Consider the following 16158-nt stretch of genomic DNA (forward strand, 5'->3'; position numbering starts at 1 on the left):
TATAGCAGTCCACGACAATGTGGACCCCAGTCTATTGTACATCATTTGATTAGAGTCGTCAAGTGTCAATATACACAAAAGTATCCTTTCCGTTTTATCCATCTGTGACGACCGTCAATTCTCCACCTGCGTTTTATTCCAACACATTGTCGCGGATAGCAACGTGTGGTCTTAAACACGACATGAGCAAGTACTCGTTCACCTACAAACAACCGAATATGAGCGGGAAATACGGGGATAAAATGACACCTAAGTAAAAAAAAAATTTTTTTAAGTTTTTGTAAAAAAAAAATTGTTTTTTTTTATCGAAGCATTTTTTTTTTCATTGAGGCAAAAAAAAAAAAAAAAGTTCAAGTCGCAGCAAAAAAATTTTTTTCAAAAACATACTGTATAGACCCTAACCACAGACGTCACAAAATCACGTGCTCGCTGTATGGTTCCGCCCACTTGTCCGTCATTTTGTGTCTGTATTATCAATGGTCTCAATTGATCGAGCAATTTATAATGCATTTCATGGAAGACCCGGTGCTTTCGGATGCCGTAAACTCACTTGATGCGTTGCATAAAAGGCGTTATGTGGAAAAGCTTCAGTTTATCCATTCGCCAGATCCATATTTGATGCCTAAATCGATGTTTTTCGACCCGCTGTCCCCGCCGTATTTGCCTGACATCTGCTAGCTAGCCTGATATGTACAACTATCTTGTCCACACAAAATCAGCCTATTCTCACGAAAGTTTGAAAAACTTTAAGAGCTTGGAGGCTTATAAATACTTCGTTGCTGGTTGGGTGAAACAGGTCCTCGTCCACGAAAATTCGGCAGGAATCTATCTTGTGCTTGGAAAGGTGAGTTACGAAATTGTCAATTCAAAATCTTTTGTTATTGCTAACATCCACTGTCAAGTCTAATGTATTTCATGTCGTTTGTCAATGGAGTTAGGGCTTTTAATGTTTATATGGTTTAGCGATAGCACTCTCACTACATACGTGTATGTTGTCGGCGATTAGCCTAGCAATGATCTTAATTGTGGTTGTCAGCCCAAAACCCTCGAAATATATATTAAATGCATCTTACCAGATATAAAATGACTACTACATAATCTTTGGTAATCGTTTGGAGCCCAGTTTTCTCGTCGAATTGCAGCAGCCCATCTCGCTCTCTTCTCTCCGGGTCTCTCGGAATCCGGTAGAACTTCAAGTCTCTCCGTCTTCTCCGTCTATCTTCTCTGTTATTGCAACCGACCGCCACACACGCCTTCACCATTTTGATTATTAATGTTAACGAGCAGAAAAACGCGTCGTAAATAGGAGGAATGTACGTAGCCGTAACAGGGAAACATGAGGTGTTGAGGAACAATTGGGCGGCACCAGTCAGGAGGAAGGAGTTGTGACGTCACGTGGGTAGGGTCTATTGGCCCGACCGAATATAAGACGGTGTTTTTTGCATTGAAATAAGACTGAAAAAGTAGGGGCCGTCTTATATTCGCGGTCTATACATTATACCTATTCACGTCGCTAGATGGCGCCAGATATCATTGAAGCGATTTTCTGTCATGACAGATCTCAGCTACTCTCAAGTTTAACCAGTTTTCATGATTTTATTGCAATGTTTTTGCTTATTCAGATTTGTTTCAAGACTACAGTTACAGTTAGACCTCACTTTGATGGTTATTGCAGTTCTTGCAATTTTGGTGTTTTATCAGAATAGATTAGTTTATTTACATTTCAAAAACCAGAAGCCATTCATTTACGAATGTGATTGCACTTTAGTTTACATATTTAAAGTTTTACATATTAAGATTTGAATGAGGCAAAATAACATGCTTTTTCTCTCAAATATATTGTTATAATCATTTTTTTCGGATGTACCGTAATTATTTTCTGTATAAAAAATAATTTGGTGTTCAAAAAGTCTTTTTTTCAAACTTGAGTCTTGAAAAAGAGGGGATCGTCTTATAATCAGGGCCGTCTTATATTCGGGCCAATACGATAATTCCGCTATTTTAAATGTGCGTTGTGCGGCTCAGTTTCCAGGTATACAATGGCAACAATGGAGCGTGTTCACCCGTGGGGCAGTTTTACTTCGAAATAGGCCTAAAATATGATGAAATAAGACCAGTTCTTGATGTTAAGAACGATTTCCAAATAAGCAGAAGACATTTGAAGCGAGTCTTAAACTCAACCGGACATTTTCGTCGGAAAACGCTCTGTGATTTGGCGGTCCTTGTTGACTGCATGAGCAACCAATTGCTATACTCCGGAACAGCTACATGGTGACTGATTAATGTCCAGCAGATGCAGAGAACATGGGCTCTGTGTAAGAAAAGAGGACGTTGGTCTTGTTATCTTCCAATTACAGTATCTTCCAAGATTTATTATTTTTGCTTTGATGTTAACTTTTTTTTCGTTATTTTTATTCGATGCAAAAAAAATGCCTCAATGTGAAAAAAAAATATTTTGCCTCGATATGAAAAAAAAACCTTTTTTTTTTTTTTTTTTTTTTTTTTGCTTCGATGTTAAAAAAAAAAAAAATTGCTCCCGACTTTTATTTTTTTTATTTGACTTCTGTTTTTTTTTTACATTTTTTGCTTTGACAGAAAATAAATCTTCCGTGTCCCTTTTTAGGGGCGCTGTTTTTTTTGTTTTTTTTTTTAATTGAACTTTTTTTCCCCTCTGTTTTTTTTTTCTTCTTCCTTGTCACTTTAGGGGTTCCGTACATTAGTGTCTAAATCATTCAATCCCCCCAAAAAGTATGGGGGGAGATTTGTGTCTGTATTATTCAATCAAAAAAAAGTTGCTTCAATCAAAAAAAGTTGTTTTAATCAAAATATTCATTTTCAATCAAAGAAAAAGTCACTTCAATAAAAAAAAAATGTGTTTGAATGCAAAAATCAATTTGAAACTCAAAAAAATGTATTTGGAACCTATTTTTCTTTGAATTTTTTTTTTAAAGTCAGGTTATTTTTTATATTGAAACAACTCTTTGATCGACATAATGTAGTTTTGCGTTTGGAGCACATTTTGGCTAGGACAAAAGTTGCTTCAATCAAAAAAATATCAAAGAAAAAATTCTTATGCAAAAATAAAATTGCCCTCTCCTTTTTTTGGGGCGGGGGTATTATTTTTATCGGATTGTTTTTTAATTGAAGTGACTTTTTTTCGATTGAAAATATGTATTTTGATTGAAGCAGCTATTTAAAAAAATTTTTTTAATTTATTTATTTTTGTTTTTGAAGCACCTTCTTTTTTCGATTGAATAATGAAGAACTCATACACAAATCTACCTCGATACTTGACCGCCATCACTGTAGGTGGCGGTAATGCTAAGGGATAGAAGACGAAGAAGAAAGACAACACCACCCACAACAGCAACGTACTGTATTTAGTCAGCTATACTGATAACTACAGTCGATTTCTTGTGTGTTACTGATGAGTTTGACAAGTTTATATATCAGTTTTTTTATTTGTCGTAGTTTAACGCGTTGACGATTTTATTATGACTTTTGTTCAGCCACCGCGTGTATATAAACACCTGCCGGTCTGGATCGTGGAGGACCACCACGATGTAAGTATGTGCCTTGTTTCTAAATTTACTCTGCATAGTGATCATAAGATCAAAGTTGGTTGATAAGTCGCTGCAACATCGCGTGGACATGGAGGACAGTGCGTCTGAATTGGCAGACCGGGGTGGAGAAGGTGTGTTCCAGTTATAGAGGAACACTCAACATCCATGGGAAGGTCAATTTAGAGGTACTGGAGAAGAGGGTCCGTCGGGAGGTCGTCCTTGCAGGGCCTCGGGGGGGTCATGGGAGTTATCCCAACCAGTGTAAATGTGTTTTGTGGACTTGAGAAGGCGTTTGACCATGTCCCCCAAGAAATCCTGGACACTGGAAGGACCCTCCCAGTCCAAATGGATTTGACTTCTATCGCCATCAATGGCACTGAAAGGTGAACAATAACATGCACAGTAGGCTTGCACAATATATCGTTTAGGGCTGGAGCTATCAAATATTTTAGTCATCGAGAATTCTACTGAAAAGGCCCTAGGAACCTTGTTAGGGTGCATGGCATCATGAATGCTCTGAAATACCGGGACATTTTAAATCAAAATCTGTTGCCCTCTGCCCGAAAGCTGAAGATGGGTCGTCGCTGGGTCTTTCAGCGAGACAAAGACCCTAAACATAGGGCCAAATCTACACAGAAATGCTTTACCAGACACAAAATCAAGCTCCTCCCATGGCCATCTCAGTCCCCAGACCTTGTTTTGTTGGCAAAAGGGGGTTGTACAAAGTATTAACACCAGGGGTGCTAATAATTGTGACACACATTATTTGATGTCAAATAATTATTTCTTTATGTGGTATTTTTCCCCACTGAATAAATGCTCTTGTATTGAAGGTTGGATTTTTCTCTTTTTTTCCATTAAGGTCCCATATTATTTAAATTAAAAAAAATGATTAGAAGCTAAAAAACACATCTTAACCAGGGGTGCCAATAATTATGGAGGGCACTGTATGTGTAAATAAATAGTTACTTTGCTATCAAAATCTGTATTTGTCTTGTTGTTTATGTTGTTTTGTAAAAGGAAAACATTCAGATGTTTGGGATGTAACTAAAGCAAAAAATAGCTGTGTTAAAGTCAAAGTTATTTTTGAAATGTATGCTTTCACAAAAAGCTCAATTTCTCTGTTTTTTCATCAGAAATTGGAAAATTGCTCAAACTAAGCTATTTTCTAATGCTGATTTCTAAAGAATGGAAAAAGATATGAACTTCCTTTTTTTCCTGCTGAAAGAAGAGTCTAATCTTTCTTTTGGCGGGTTCCGTGTTTACATAACAATAGAACAGAATTTTTGGTGGGCCTTGCAAAATCAGTCAAAATCCAGTAAAACGGCCGCCGGGAGCAAAAGGGGTTGCGCCGGTGAAAATGGCTGGGAGTTGATGAGTTAAACAAAATACAATGCTTTTGGACTTTTTGAATAGTTATTTTTAGAGATGTCCCGAGACTCCCGATTGATCGGGTCCGATCACGTCATTTTAAAAGTATCTGAATCGGCAAAAAAATATCAGCCATGCCTTTTTTTAATATATATATATTTTCTTTTTTAATTAAATCATTTTCTAATTGTATTTAACATTACAGACGTAATATGTTACACTCATCCAGAGTCTTTAGTTTAGGCTTAAGGTAGGGTTATCAAATTTATCCCGATAACGGCGGTAAATAATTTTTTAAAAAATGTATCTCGTTAAAATATATAACGCAATTAACGCATGCGCTGCACGACCCACTCACGCATTGTCGCGCAAAATCTGTAATGGTGCCATTTTACCTATAAAAAAAAGATAAAAGGCAGTGTAAAATGAGTTGAGTGAATTTTGGCAGCCTTTGGGGCCTTTTTTTAATTGGCTAAACCCTTACAGTCCCTCTCCCTACAATTAGAAACATCATGGGAAGCAATGTGGGGAAGCAAGGTAGCAATTGATGTTTTTCTTAACACCTTATGTTATTTCCCAACGCAGAGAAGATATATCAATTGGTAGCACTACGCACAGTCATGGTTCCACTTCCCATCATGCATTTAGGCATGGCTACAGTATCATTTACTGAAAGCTCAACAAATACACTAGATGGCAATATTTAGTCACAATATACAAAGTCACATTTATCCTTTAAGAATTACAAGTCTTTCTATCCGTGGATCCCTCTCACAGAAAGAATGTTAATAATGTAAATGCCATCTTGAGGATTTATTGTCATAATAAACAAATACAGTACTTTTGTACTGTATGTTGAATGTATATATTCGTCCGAGTTTAATTCATTTTTTTCTTAATGCATTGCCAAGATGTATATGATCGGGAAAAATGATCGGGAATGATTGGAATTGAATCGGGAGCAAAAAAAAGCAATCGGATCCGGAAATATCGGGATCGGCAGATACTCAAACTAAAACGATCGGGATCGGATCGGGAGCAAAAAAACATGATCGGAACAACCCTAGTTATTTTGAAATTTAATTAAATGATTCATTCTGCTCACACAGAAATCCGGGTTACGTCGGCAGCGTAGGAACGGAACCTGTTCATAACCTGGGGACTACCTTATAAGATGCACTTATGAAGAAATTAAAGGCTTTTAAGTGTGCCTTATAGTGTGCAAAATACGGTCTTTTTTTTTTTTTTTTTTTTTTTTTTTAAACGTATACTTTGTTGTGTCTGCTAGGTGGTATGCCATATATATCGTGCCATTGCATCAAGACACCTCCCCATGAAGAACATTAAGCTTGTGCATTTGGACTCCCATCCAGATCTGCTTATTCCGGTCAACCTGTGTGCCGACGTGGTTTTTGAAAAGGAGAAGTTGTTTAGGTACGGTTCGGCGCGGTTGACGACCACGTACCTTCGTGACGGATAATCGTCTTTTGACAGTGAGCTGAGTATAGAAAACTGGATCATGCCCATGGTTTATGCTGGCCACATATCTTGCGTGGCTTGGTTGCATCCCTACTGGTCGCAGCAAATCGCGGAGGGGGAACACAAAATGACTGTCGGGAAAGACTCCTCCACGACCACCATCAGGTAGTTTAAAGCTCAGTCATTCGCTTTAAAAAGGTGTCCTTTAATGGTTTTCGTTTTGTCGCAGGGTGACAAGTAAGGATCATTACTTCCTCAGCGATGGCCTGTATGTTCCGGAGGAGCAGCTTGAAAACCCAAAACAGCTCATATTAAATGTGGTCAAAGTCAATTATCAGCAGTCCTTTCCGGGTATGTATTTGGCAGCATGATTTTTACTTTTCAGGATTGTTTTGCTATTATTATTATGTTTTTAGCTTAGTTTGAGTCCGATTCCTGAATTTAAGTTTGACAAATGTACATAAAGCATTGGAGGAGTACATAAAAATAGTAATCATTAAAAAAATTTTTTAAAATATTTAATCGAAAATTAATATTTGAAGATCCTGAAACAATAACCAAATAAGATAAAAATAATAAGAAATAAAAGCACTTATAGAAAATTATTTTTTTAAAATGTATTTAAAAATAAACAAAAATATTAAATCATACAATTTCTATTTTCTAAAAAAAAATAATAAAAGTTAAAAAATATTTTAAAATTTTAAAAATATTTTTCATAAAATGTAGAATATTCAGTACATATTTTACTAAAAATAAAATATAATAAAAATAAAAATATTTATAAAATACAATTATAAGAATCAAATGAGTAAAATATTTTTTTAATGAAAAAAAATGCAAAAATAAATAAAATACTAAATATAGAAAGTTTTAAAATTCTGGAACAAAAAAACATAAGATAGAAACGAAAATAAATGTGGAAACAATCAAAAAAATAAATAAACATCAAATTAATAAATACAATTTGTATTTTATAAAATTTTACAGTTAGCATTTTAAAAAAAATATTAAAATTCAAATATATATTTTTTTTAATTTTACGCATTTTTTTCAAGAAAATGTTCAAACTCAAAATGTAGACTATTCAGTATATATTTGAAAAATATAAAAAATAAAAATTAATCAAATTAAATAAAATTAAAAGAGTAAAATGAGTGTAAAATGAGTAAAAGAATCCTTTTTCTTAAAAACATCCAAAAATAAAATACGAAATATAGAAAATTTAAAAATTTTAAAACAAAATAAAATACACAAGATAAAAATAGTAAGAAACAAAAGTAATTATGGAAGGTTAATTGAAAATAAAAATATATATATTTAAAAATATAATAAAAAATAAAAAAATAATCAAATTAAATAAAATTAAAAGATAAAATTATAAGAGTAAAATGAGTAAAAGAATCATTTTTCTCAAAAAAATGCAAAAATAAAATACTAAATATAGGAAATTTAAAAATTTTTAAACAAAAAAATACACAAGATAAAAATAGTAAGAAACAAAAGTAATTATGGAAGGTTAATTGAAAATAAAAATATATATATTTAAAAATAAACATAAAATTAATTCATAATACTATTTCTATATTCCCCAAAAATATTTTTTTTATTTAAAAAATAAATATTTTCTTTTTAATTAAAAAAATTCAACAAAATTTTAAAAATCTAGAATACTTACCATTTTTAAAAGAATAAATACACACAAACTAAACAAATTCATAAAAAATATATGACAAATATAAAATAAATAAAGGAATGTATTTGCCATTAAAAGGTTGAAAAAACACTTTTTTTTTTTAAAAGGATTTAGATCATTTTTAAGCCAATGTCTCCAAACAATCATCGCCTCTCGAAATACTGCTTTTCAATTCATTACATCATCGATTAGTTGTCGATTAAACTCCAGCGTATTTATAGTCCCGCTTCTTTTGACAGAGAAGAACTTCCCAGTCTCAGCACGGGAATCCGATTTCATGATAAAAATGTGGTCAGCGCTGAAACACATTATCTTACCAACATGCTTTTCTTGACCCTTTCCCCTCTAAATGAATGAATTTCCAGACACGAAAACAGAAGAGGACTCAGATCCCCAGCTGGCCAAGAAACCCAGACGAGAGGCCCCTTCCTCTCAAGCCCTTTCATCGACGGGTATTCTTCCACCTGCTGTTGTCAGTAAAGACGCTGGACAAGAAGAAGAGAAAAGTACTTTTAAAGGAGATCAAAGTGGTGAAGATGAAGAAGGATCTACAAGTTACGTTGTGAAGAGAATCTCCACTTTTCTGGGTCGCACAGATCCCTACATCCTGGATATTGATTTGGATTTCTTTTCCTGTAAGAATCCCTTCAAGGAGTTATATACCGAGGTATTGACAAAATTGCGTTTCTTCTCGCAGTGCAACAATTAATAGATTAAATTGACTAATTCGATTAGAAAAAAAGCTTTGAATCAAATTTTGCTGCTTCGAGGATTCTTTTAATTAGAGTGGAGTTGTAATTAGGACTGTGACAAAATATCGAAATGGTGATATATCGCAATATTTTACATCCCAAAAGGTTATCGATATGCTCGTACCAGGAAACGAGATATCGTTATAAAAAGGTGGGGTTGGAATTTGACCTCTTAGCCAATTGCTGGTCCACTTTCTCGTTGTCTGGGTCCCATCAAACAAGCCCCCCAAAAAATCATGTCAACAGAACCGCCTGAATCAGGCTAGCGCAATTCCAACGACCCGGCCAAAAGGCCGCGCATTCATTATAGTTTAGTTTAGGTTCATTTTGAAAGCTGGAAAAAGGCTTCGAAAGACAAGTTGACAATTTATTCCAAGTCGACAGCAATCAGACAGCAAGGCAAAAACAGCACACAGACCAAGAAGAGAAAGGCTGAATCCAGGGTCAACAATCAACAGGCATCAACATTTTGAAATTCGAAAATTTATGTATTTTTGGAATTTTTTTTTTTTTTTTCTTATTTCACTGATTATTTCACTAGTTGATTAATCAATGAACTAGTTAGTTCGAATAATCGAGTAATCAGATAAGGAACATAGAAAATTAAAATACCTGAGCTGAGCCTCAAACGGTTTTAAAAAAATAATAATAAATGAGGATATAAGTACAACAAAAGAACAATTGCCTAACTTACATTGTAAACGTCCGCTAGCTTAAATGCTATAAAATGCTAGTATGTTTTTTTTTCACCTGTGCGCCTAACAAATGGTTCAAACACAAATCCCCATGAAAAACGACTAAATATACCAATAAACTAAATTACAAATACATTAAAAAAAAACATTAGCTCAAACAAAAACTTAGCTTATGTTGGTCTTAACAGGGAGCAGCTGGATTCAGCCATGTGAAATGAGTTAAGTCATATTTACTGTCGCCACTAGGGCAGTGTATCTACCCAAATCAATAAAACTAAATGCAAACACTTTCAAAACAAACCATTACAAGGCCACTTAAACGAATACTCGAAGCAGCAAAATCTAATTTGAATCTTTTTTCCAATCGAATTACTCGAGTTAATCGATTAATCGCTGCAGCACTAATTTTTACTAAACGTCAACTAAAACTAGATGAAGACACACATTTTGAGATGACTAAAATATGACTATGGGCTACCAAAACACTGCGCGCATGTCAAAATAATTTCTTTTGACTGCCCTAATAAGATCAATATTATTAGTGTCCATAAAAACTGTTGATTTTAATAAAAAAAACTGAAAAAGTCAAGTAAATCGTTGATTGTCTGTCTTTTGAAGGAGGAATTTGCCATCCTTCAGGAACTTTACAACTTCAAAGGACCTCTTCCTGATGCTAACCAGGTAAGAAATGCTTACAAATCTTGAAAAAAATATCATAGCCTTGTTACCGATATGTTGTATCCGGATACAATGTTTAAAAGCAAAAGTACTGATTCTCAGTCGGTACACAAAAAATCATTTTAAGACATGTTTTTCTGCGCTTTTTTTCCCACTTCATATTACCAAAAAATATTCAGTGTACGTTATCATTCCCGCTTGCAGGAGTTCAGTAATGTAACTACGTTTGACTATGAATGCAAAAAAGGAAATAGACACACCACAGTGCTCATACAGTGCTGGCCAAAAGTATTGGCACCCCTGCAATTCTGTCAGATAATGCTCAATTTCTCCCAGAATATGATTGTATTTACAAATGATTTGGTTGTAATATCTTCATTAATTTTGCTTGCAATGAAAAAACACAAAAGAGAATAGAAAAAAAATAAATCATTATCATTTTACACAAAACTCCAAAAATGGGCCGGACAAAAGTAATGCCACCCTTTGTAAAATTATGTGATGCTTCTCTAATTTGTGTAATTAAGAGCACCTGTTACTTACCTGTGGCACATACCAAGTGGTGGCAATGACTAAATCACACTTGCAGCCAGTTAAAATGGATTAAAGTTGACACAACCTCTATCCTGTGTCCTTGTGTGTACCACATTGAGCATGGAGAAAAGAAAGAAGACCAAAGAACTGTCTGAGGACTTGAGAAGCAAAGTGTGAGGAAGCATGGGCAATCTCAAGGCTACAAGTCCATCTCCAAAGACCTGAATGTTCCTGTGTCTACCGGTGCGCAGTGTCGTCATTAGGTGTAAAGCCCAAGGCACTGTGGCTAACCTCCCTAGTTGTCGACGGAAAAGAAAAATTGACGAGTTGGCCAAAGGTATTGGCACCCTCAGCCTAATACTTGGTAGCACAACCTTTAGACAAAATAAATGCGAACAACCGCTTCCGGTATTCATCAATGAGATTCTTACAATACTCTGCTGGAATGTTAGACCATTATTCTTTGGCCAACTGCTCCAGGTCTCTAAGATTTGAAGGGTGCATTCTCCAAACTGCCATTTTCAGATCCCTCCACAGGTGTTCTATGGGATTCAGGTCTGGAGTCATTACCGGAAGTCTCCAGTGCTTTCTCTCAAACCATTTTCTAGTTCTTTTTGAAGTGTGTTTTTGGTCATTGTCCTGCCTGGGAGAGCCATGATCTCTGACGGAGACCCAGCTTTCTCACACTAGGGCCCTACATTATGCTGCAAAATTTTTTGGTAGTCTTCAGACTTCATAATGCCATGCACACGGTCAAGCAGTCCAGTACCAGAGGTAGCAAAGCAACCCCAAAACATCAGGGAACCTCCACCATGTTTGACCGTGGGGACCGTGTTCTTTTCTTTGAAGGGCTCGTTTTTTTCCTGTAAACTCTATGTTGATTCCTTTTCCCCAAAAAGCTTTACTTTTTTCTCATCTGACCAGAGAACATTCCTCCAAAACGTTTTTGGCCTAGGTTTTGGCAAACTCCAGCCTTGCTTTTTTATGTCTCTGGGTCAGAAGTGGGGTCTTCCTGGCTATCCTACCATAGAGTCCCTTTTCATTCAGAAGCTGACGGATAGTACGGGTTGACACTGTCGTACCCTCGGACTGCAGAACAGCTTGAACTTGTTTGGATGTTAGTCGAGGTTTTTTATCCACCATCCACACAATCTTACCTTGAATTCCCTCGTCAATTTTTCTTTATCTAGGGAGATTAGCCACAGTGCCATGGGCTTTACACTTATTAATGACACTGCGCACGGTAGAGACAGGAATATTCATGTCTTTGGAGATGTACTTGTAACCTTGAGATTGCCCATGCGTCCTCACAATTTTGCTTCTCAAGTCCTCAGACAGTTCTTTGGTCTTCTTTCTTTTCTCCATGCTCAATGCGGTACACAAAAGGACACGGGACAGAGGTTGAGTCAACTTTAATCCATTTTAACTGGCTGCACGTGTGATTTAGTTATTGCCACAACCTGTTTTGTCCCACAGGTTAGTAACAGGTGCTGTTAATTACATACAGGGCCGGCCCAGGCCATTTGGGGGCCCTAAGCAAAATAATGCCAAGAGGCCCATATTTTTGGCCCACCATTTCGTCACACTGTACTGTGAAACCCATACATGCAATCCAACCTATATGTCCATATTTTGTATAATAATCAGATTTTGTATCACTGCATTCTTAAAACTTCTCACCCCAAAATGATTGTCAGTACTTACAGTAGATAATGCCAACCTTTTCCTAAAAGAGGAAAGAAAGAAGTTAAGGAAGAACTTTTATTTTTTAAGCTTGTAATCAAGTATCAAAACTCACAAAAGTCAAATAAAGCAAACTGTAGTAAACAAAATAGAATATAAAACAATTGCCAGATTGCCCCCTAGCTGGGCTCCCTAGTGGTCAGGGGCCCGAAGCAGCTGCATAGTCTGTGTATAGGCTGGGCCGGCCCTGATTACATACCATAATTTTCGGACTATAAGCCGCTACTTTTTTCCTTCTTTTTATTTGGGTTAATAGGCAACACGTGCCTTCTAGCATGCATTGCAGCGCTACAGATATAAATAGGAATCAAAATTCATATTTCGTCCTAACTGTTTATACACACAAGGACACAGGACAGGTTGAGTCAACTTTAATCCATTTTAACTGGCTACAAGTGTGATTTAGTAATTGCCACCACTTATTTTATGCCACGGGTAAGTAACAGGTGCTATTAATTACATAAATTAGAGCAGAATCACATGATTTTTCAAAGGGTGTCAATACATTTGTCCAGCACTGTATGTTTTTGATAAGGTTTCTGTTCCCATGTCCAGGAGGAGCTTGACGAGTGCGTCGATCGTCGCATACGGCAATTAGAAGACTTAGAAGCGGCATTCGCCGATCTACTCGAAGACGATCGGGAGGAAATTGTTTCACAATGGGTCAGCAAACTAGGGTGAGTAAACGTTTTTTTCCTTACTTTTTGCCGCATATTTATCTGCTGTTTTTACATTCAGCATACATTACGTTATGTGTGTTATCACTTACAACACTCAATCTAAGGAAACACTAATCACTGTCCATATGTTGCAATTACCGTTTTTGCCTCTGTTCAGAAAGTCGTGTTTTCTGCGCCTGGTATCCAGTTTGAAGTCGAGAAATCCTCACCCAGATTATGAAATGGTAAATATGATTAATGTTCTTATTGTTGCCTTTTTTTTTTTTTTTTTTTTTTTTTTTTTGGGACGATATCGTTGTACATCGTATTTTGTTGCTTTTCCTATCAATTCCGATCTTCTAAAAATGACTTTTTTACACCCCGGGATTATTTTGTTGCTTGCAGTCCTTAACACGTTTACTGCCACTGACAGCGATAGACTTTGAGTCTCACTGTTGTTGAAGGCGATAGACGTACAGACGAAAACATTTTGATTAAGTGTCAAAGAAAACTAGATGAAGACGAACACACAAAGACTAAGTCTAATAAGTATTTTCGTCCAAAAGACTAAGACGAAAATTAAAAGGGGTGTTGTGCTTCTTCTTTATCGAAGTCTTTCGCATCTCTAGGTACATCAGGCAGGTTTAACATGCGACTCCATCGAATTGCCTCATCATATTAGCTCCGATGAAGAGATTGACAGACTCATCTCTGCTGTGCAAAGCCTACTGAAGCACCTGCCCAAACCTACTCTGGTGACAATGTCCAGGTGAGCCGTTGGTTATCAGTTCATTTTAAATCCTGATGAATCGAGGGCAGTGGTTTTTAACCTGGGTTCAATAGGCAATAGCATCAGGCATCTCTATATCTGTAAAGATAGAAACATTAACATAAATTTATGACCTGTTTAAAACAGACTGCCAAAATGAGACAAAAATTTAACAGTAATTCGTTATCAGTAGTTATTAGCTTGTTAGCATAGCTACATCGGTTTTGAATTTGAACAAAATTGCTATAATATCTAAGTCCGAAGAGACGCTTGCTGTTTGGTATTCACTAATTCTCCGTCATTCACCAAAAAATTCCCTTACGCTGCCTTCATGTCATGTTGTAATTTTTGTTAATACCAGTTGTCCAGTCGAAAATTGCACGTGGAAACCCCCCCCCACCCCCCGAATATGTATTTTCTACTGGAGAACTTTGATTTTATTATTATAGAGTTTCTGGGATAGTTGGAATTGTTATTTTTACAAAATGGCGGCGCGCGAACACATTTTGAATGGTAAGAAACTAGGTTTTTTAAAAATTTATCGTCAATTTGCACATTTTTTTCTTTTCATTTCAACCAGGTGTTTGCAAAAATGTTCTGTTCTGTTTGATTATGCAACAAACCCATATGATGTCCTTATCTACCGTGTTTTTTTTTTTTTTTTTTGCTACATCAACAAAGCACATGGTTAAAGTTAAATGGTTAAATATGCTGTTGCTTCAATGTGTTGTATTTATAGAAAATGTGAAAGCAGCATTATATGCCCTTGTGCTCAGATTTGCTGCTATCTTGTAGCCAAAAGGTTTAGTCAAAGTAGGTTTGAGGAGCTTCAGCAAGACTGGGTCTGTGTACTTTCAGAGATATGACTCAACGTGTTCCTGTGTTTCTGCCTTTTGTTGTATTTGTGAATGTGATTCAGATCCAGTCTAGATGAATACTGCCCTACAGAACAAGTGGCTTCCATCCAAAGCAAAGTATTGACTGTACTAGAAGAACAATATGGACCATTGGACATAGAAAAGGACTATGAAAATACCAACAGCACAGAGGTTCATGACCAACTAGCTCAGACCACCTCAGAACATTAAAAATTGGAAACTTCACTGAACACTAGAAGTCTTTTTTTCAGAGACCTCATGCTATATTGATGTTTTAGAATATAGTATTATATACAGATTATAATTTCAATATCACAGTGACAACAGTGTTACATTCATTAGTAGATGTAAAAACAATAAAAATAAAATAAAAAAAGATTTCACAGTAGTTTTTGTGCTTGAGGTTGTTATTTTCACCCCTTGATCTGTACCAGCAATACTATGGAGGTAGATTTGTGTCTTTATTATTCAATCCAAAAAAAAGTCGCTTCAATCATAATATACAGTTTCAATCAATGAAAAAGTCACTTGAATTAAAAAAAAAAAAAAAAATGTGTTTGAATGCAAAAATTGAAACTGAAAAAAAAAGCATTTGAAAACTATTTTTCTTTGATTGATTTTTTTTTTTTTGTTTTTTTTTGATTGAAGTCAAGTTCTTTTTTATTGAAACCTTTTTGATTGAAATATGTAGTTTTGCAGAGTCCGATGGCTGGCTGGATCCCTGGTGGCCATTATTTTTGCTTCATCATGCTTTTATGCTATTGGCGTAATCACCTGTCACTCAAACATGGCAAGTAGCAGCGAAGTTGGATCTTTCTGTCAAAATGATTCAATCAAAACTTTTTGCTCTCCAAAAAAAAAAAAAAAAGTGCGTTCAAAACTTTTAGTTCTTCAAATAAAAAATGAGTTCTAAACTTTTTGCTCTCCCAAAAAAGTGACACTTCAATTACAAAAAAAATATATTTCAAATTTAAAAAATATTTTCAAAATATATACATTTTTAGGGAAGGGCAATTTTATTTTTGAAAATGAGTTTTTTTTTTCTTTGATTGAAAAAAAAAATATATATATATATATATATATATACACACACAAGTATTTGATACACAGTCAATGGGAAAACCCATTGGCAGTGTATCAAATACTTGTTCTCCCCACTGTATATATTTTTTTTCTTTGGTTGAAGTAACTTTTTTTGGGATTGAATGATTTAGACACAAATGTCCTACCCACAATATGGCCCAAACTCAAAAAGGATTGCTTCAAAGAAAACAGTTTTAATGAAAAATTAGGTGTTCAAATGCAAATGTCTGAGTCTGAAATGTTTTTTCGCATTCAGAA

The 16158-nt window shown here is 35.4% G+C and overlaps 1 protein-coding gene across 3 annotated transcripts; it reads left to right on the top strand.

The window, feature by feature from the left end:
* The first annotated feature begins 3314 nt into the window (after positions 1-3314).
* c14h5orf22 (chromosome 14 C5orf22 homolog) lies at positions 3315-15205 on the top strand. Of its 3 annotated transcripts, XM_057856484.1 has the most exons (11): positions 3315-3371; positions 3510-3563; positions 6223-6368; positions 6429-6578; positions 6643-6764; positions 8475-8776; positions 10175-10237; positions 13067-13188; positions 13349-13415; positions 13800-13939; positions 14859-15205. In XM_057856484.1, exons 3-11 carry the CDS (start codon positions 6268-6270, stop codon positions 15025-15027), a joined length of 1236 nt encoding a protein of 411 aa, XP_057712467.1. In that variant the 5' UTR covers positions 3315-3371; positions 3510-3563; positions 6223-6267; the 3' UTR covers positions 15028-15205. The 3 variants fall into 3 exon arrangements, with proteins under 3 accessions (XP_057712467.1, XP_057712466.1, XP_057712468.1); XM_057856483.1 differs by having other exon boundaries at positions 3325-3563; XM_057856485.1 differs by lacking the exon at positions 3315-3371 and having other exon boundaries at positions 3409-3567.
* Positions 15206-16158: the final 953 nt, after the last annotated feature.

The sequence above is a fragment of the Corythoichthys intestinalis genome, chromosome 14 (genome assembly GCF_030265065.1).
Source record: "Corythoichthys intestinalis isolate RoL2023-P3 chromosome 14, ASM3026506v1, whole genome shotgun sequence".
Taxonomy (NCBI): Eukaryota; Metazoa; Chordata; class Actinopteri; order Syngnathiformes; family Syngnathidae; genus Corythoichthys; species Corythoichthys intestinalis.

What these genes read in the sequence shown, in the direction of transcription:
- c14h5orf22 (XM_057856483.1), top strand. Translation starts at nt 3,495, where the DNA reads ATGACTTTTGTTCAGCCACCGCGTGTATATAAACACCTGCCGGTCTGG. An exon ending in TCGTGGAGGACCACCACGAT is followed by an intron (nt 3,564 to 6,222) that starts GTAAGTATGTGC and finishes TGTGTCTGCTAG; the next exon opens with GTGGTATGCCATATATATCG. An exon ending in CAATGGGTCAGCAAACTAGG is followed by an intron (nt 13,189 to 13,348) that starts GTGAGTAAACGT and finishes GCCTCTGTTCAG; the next exon opens with AAAGTCGTGTTTTCTGCGCC.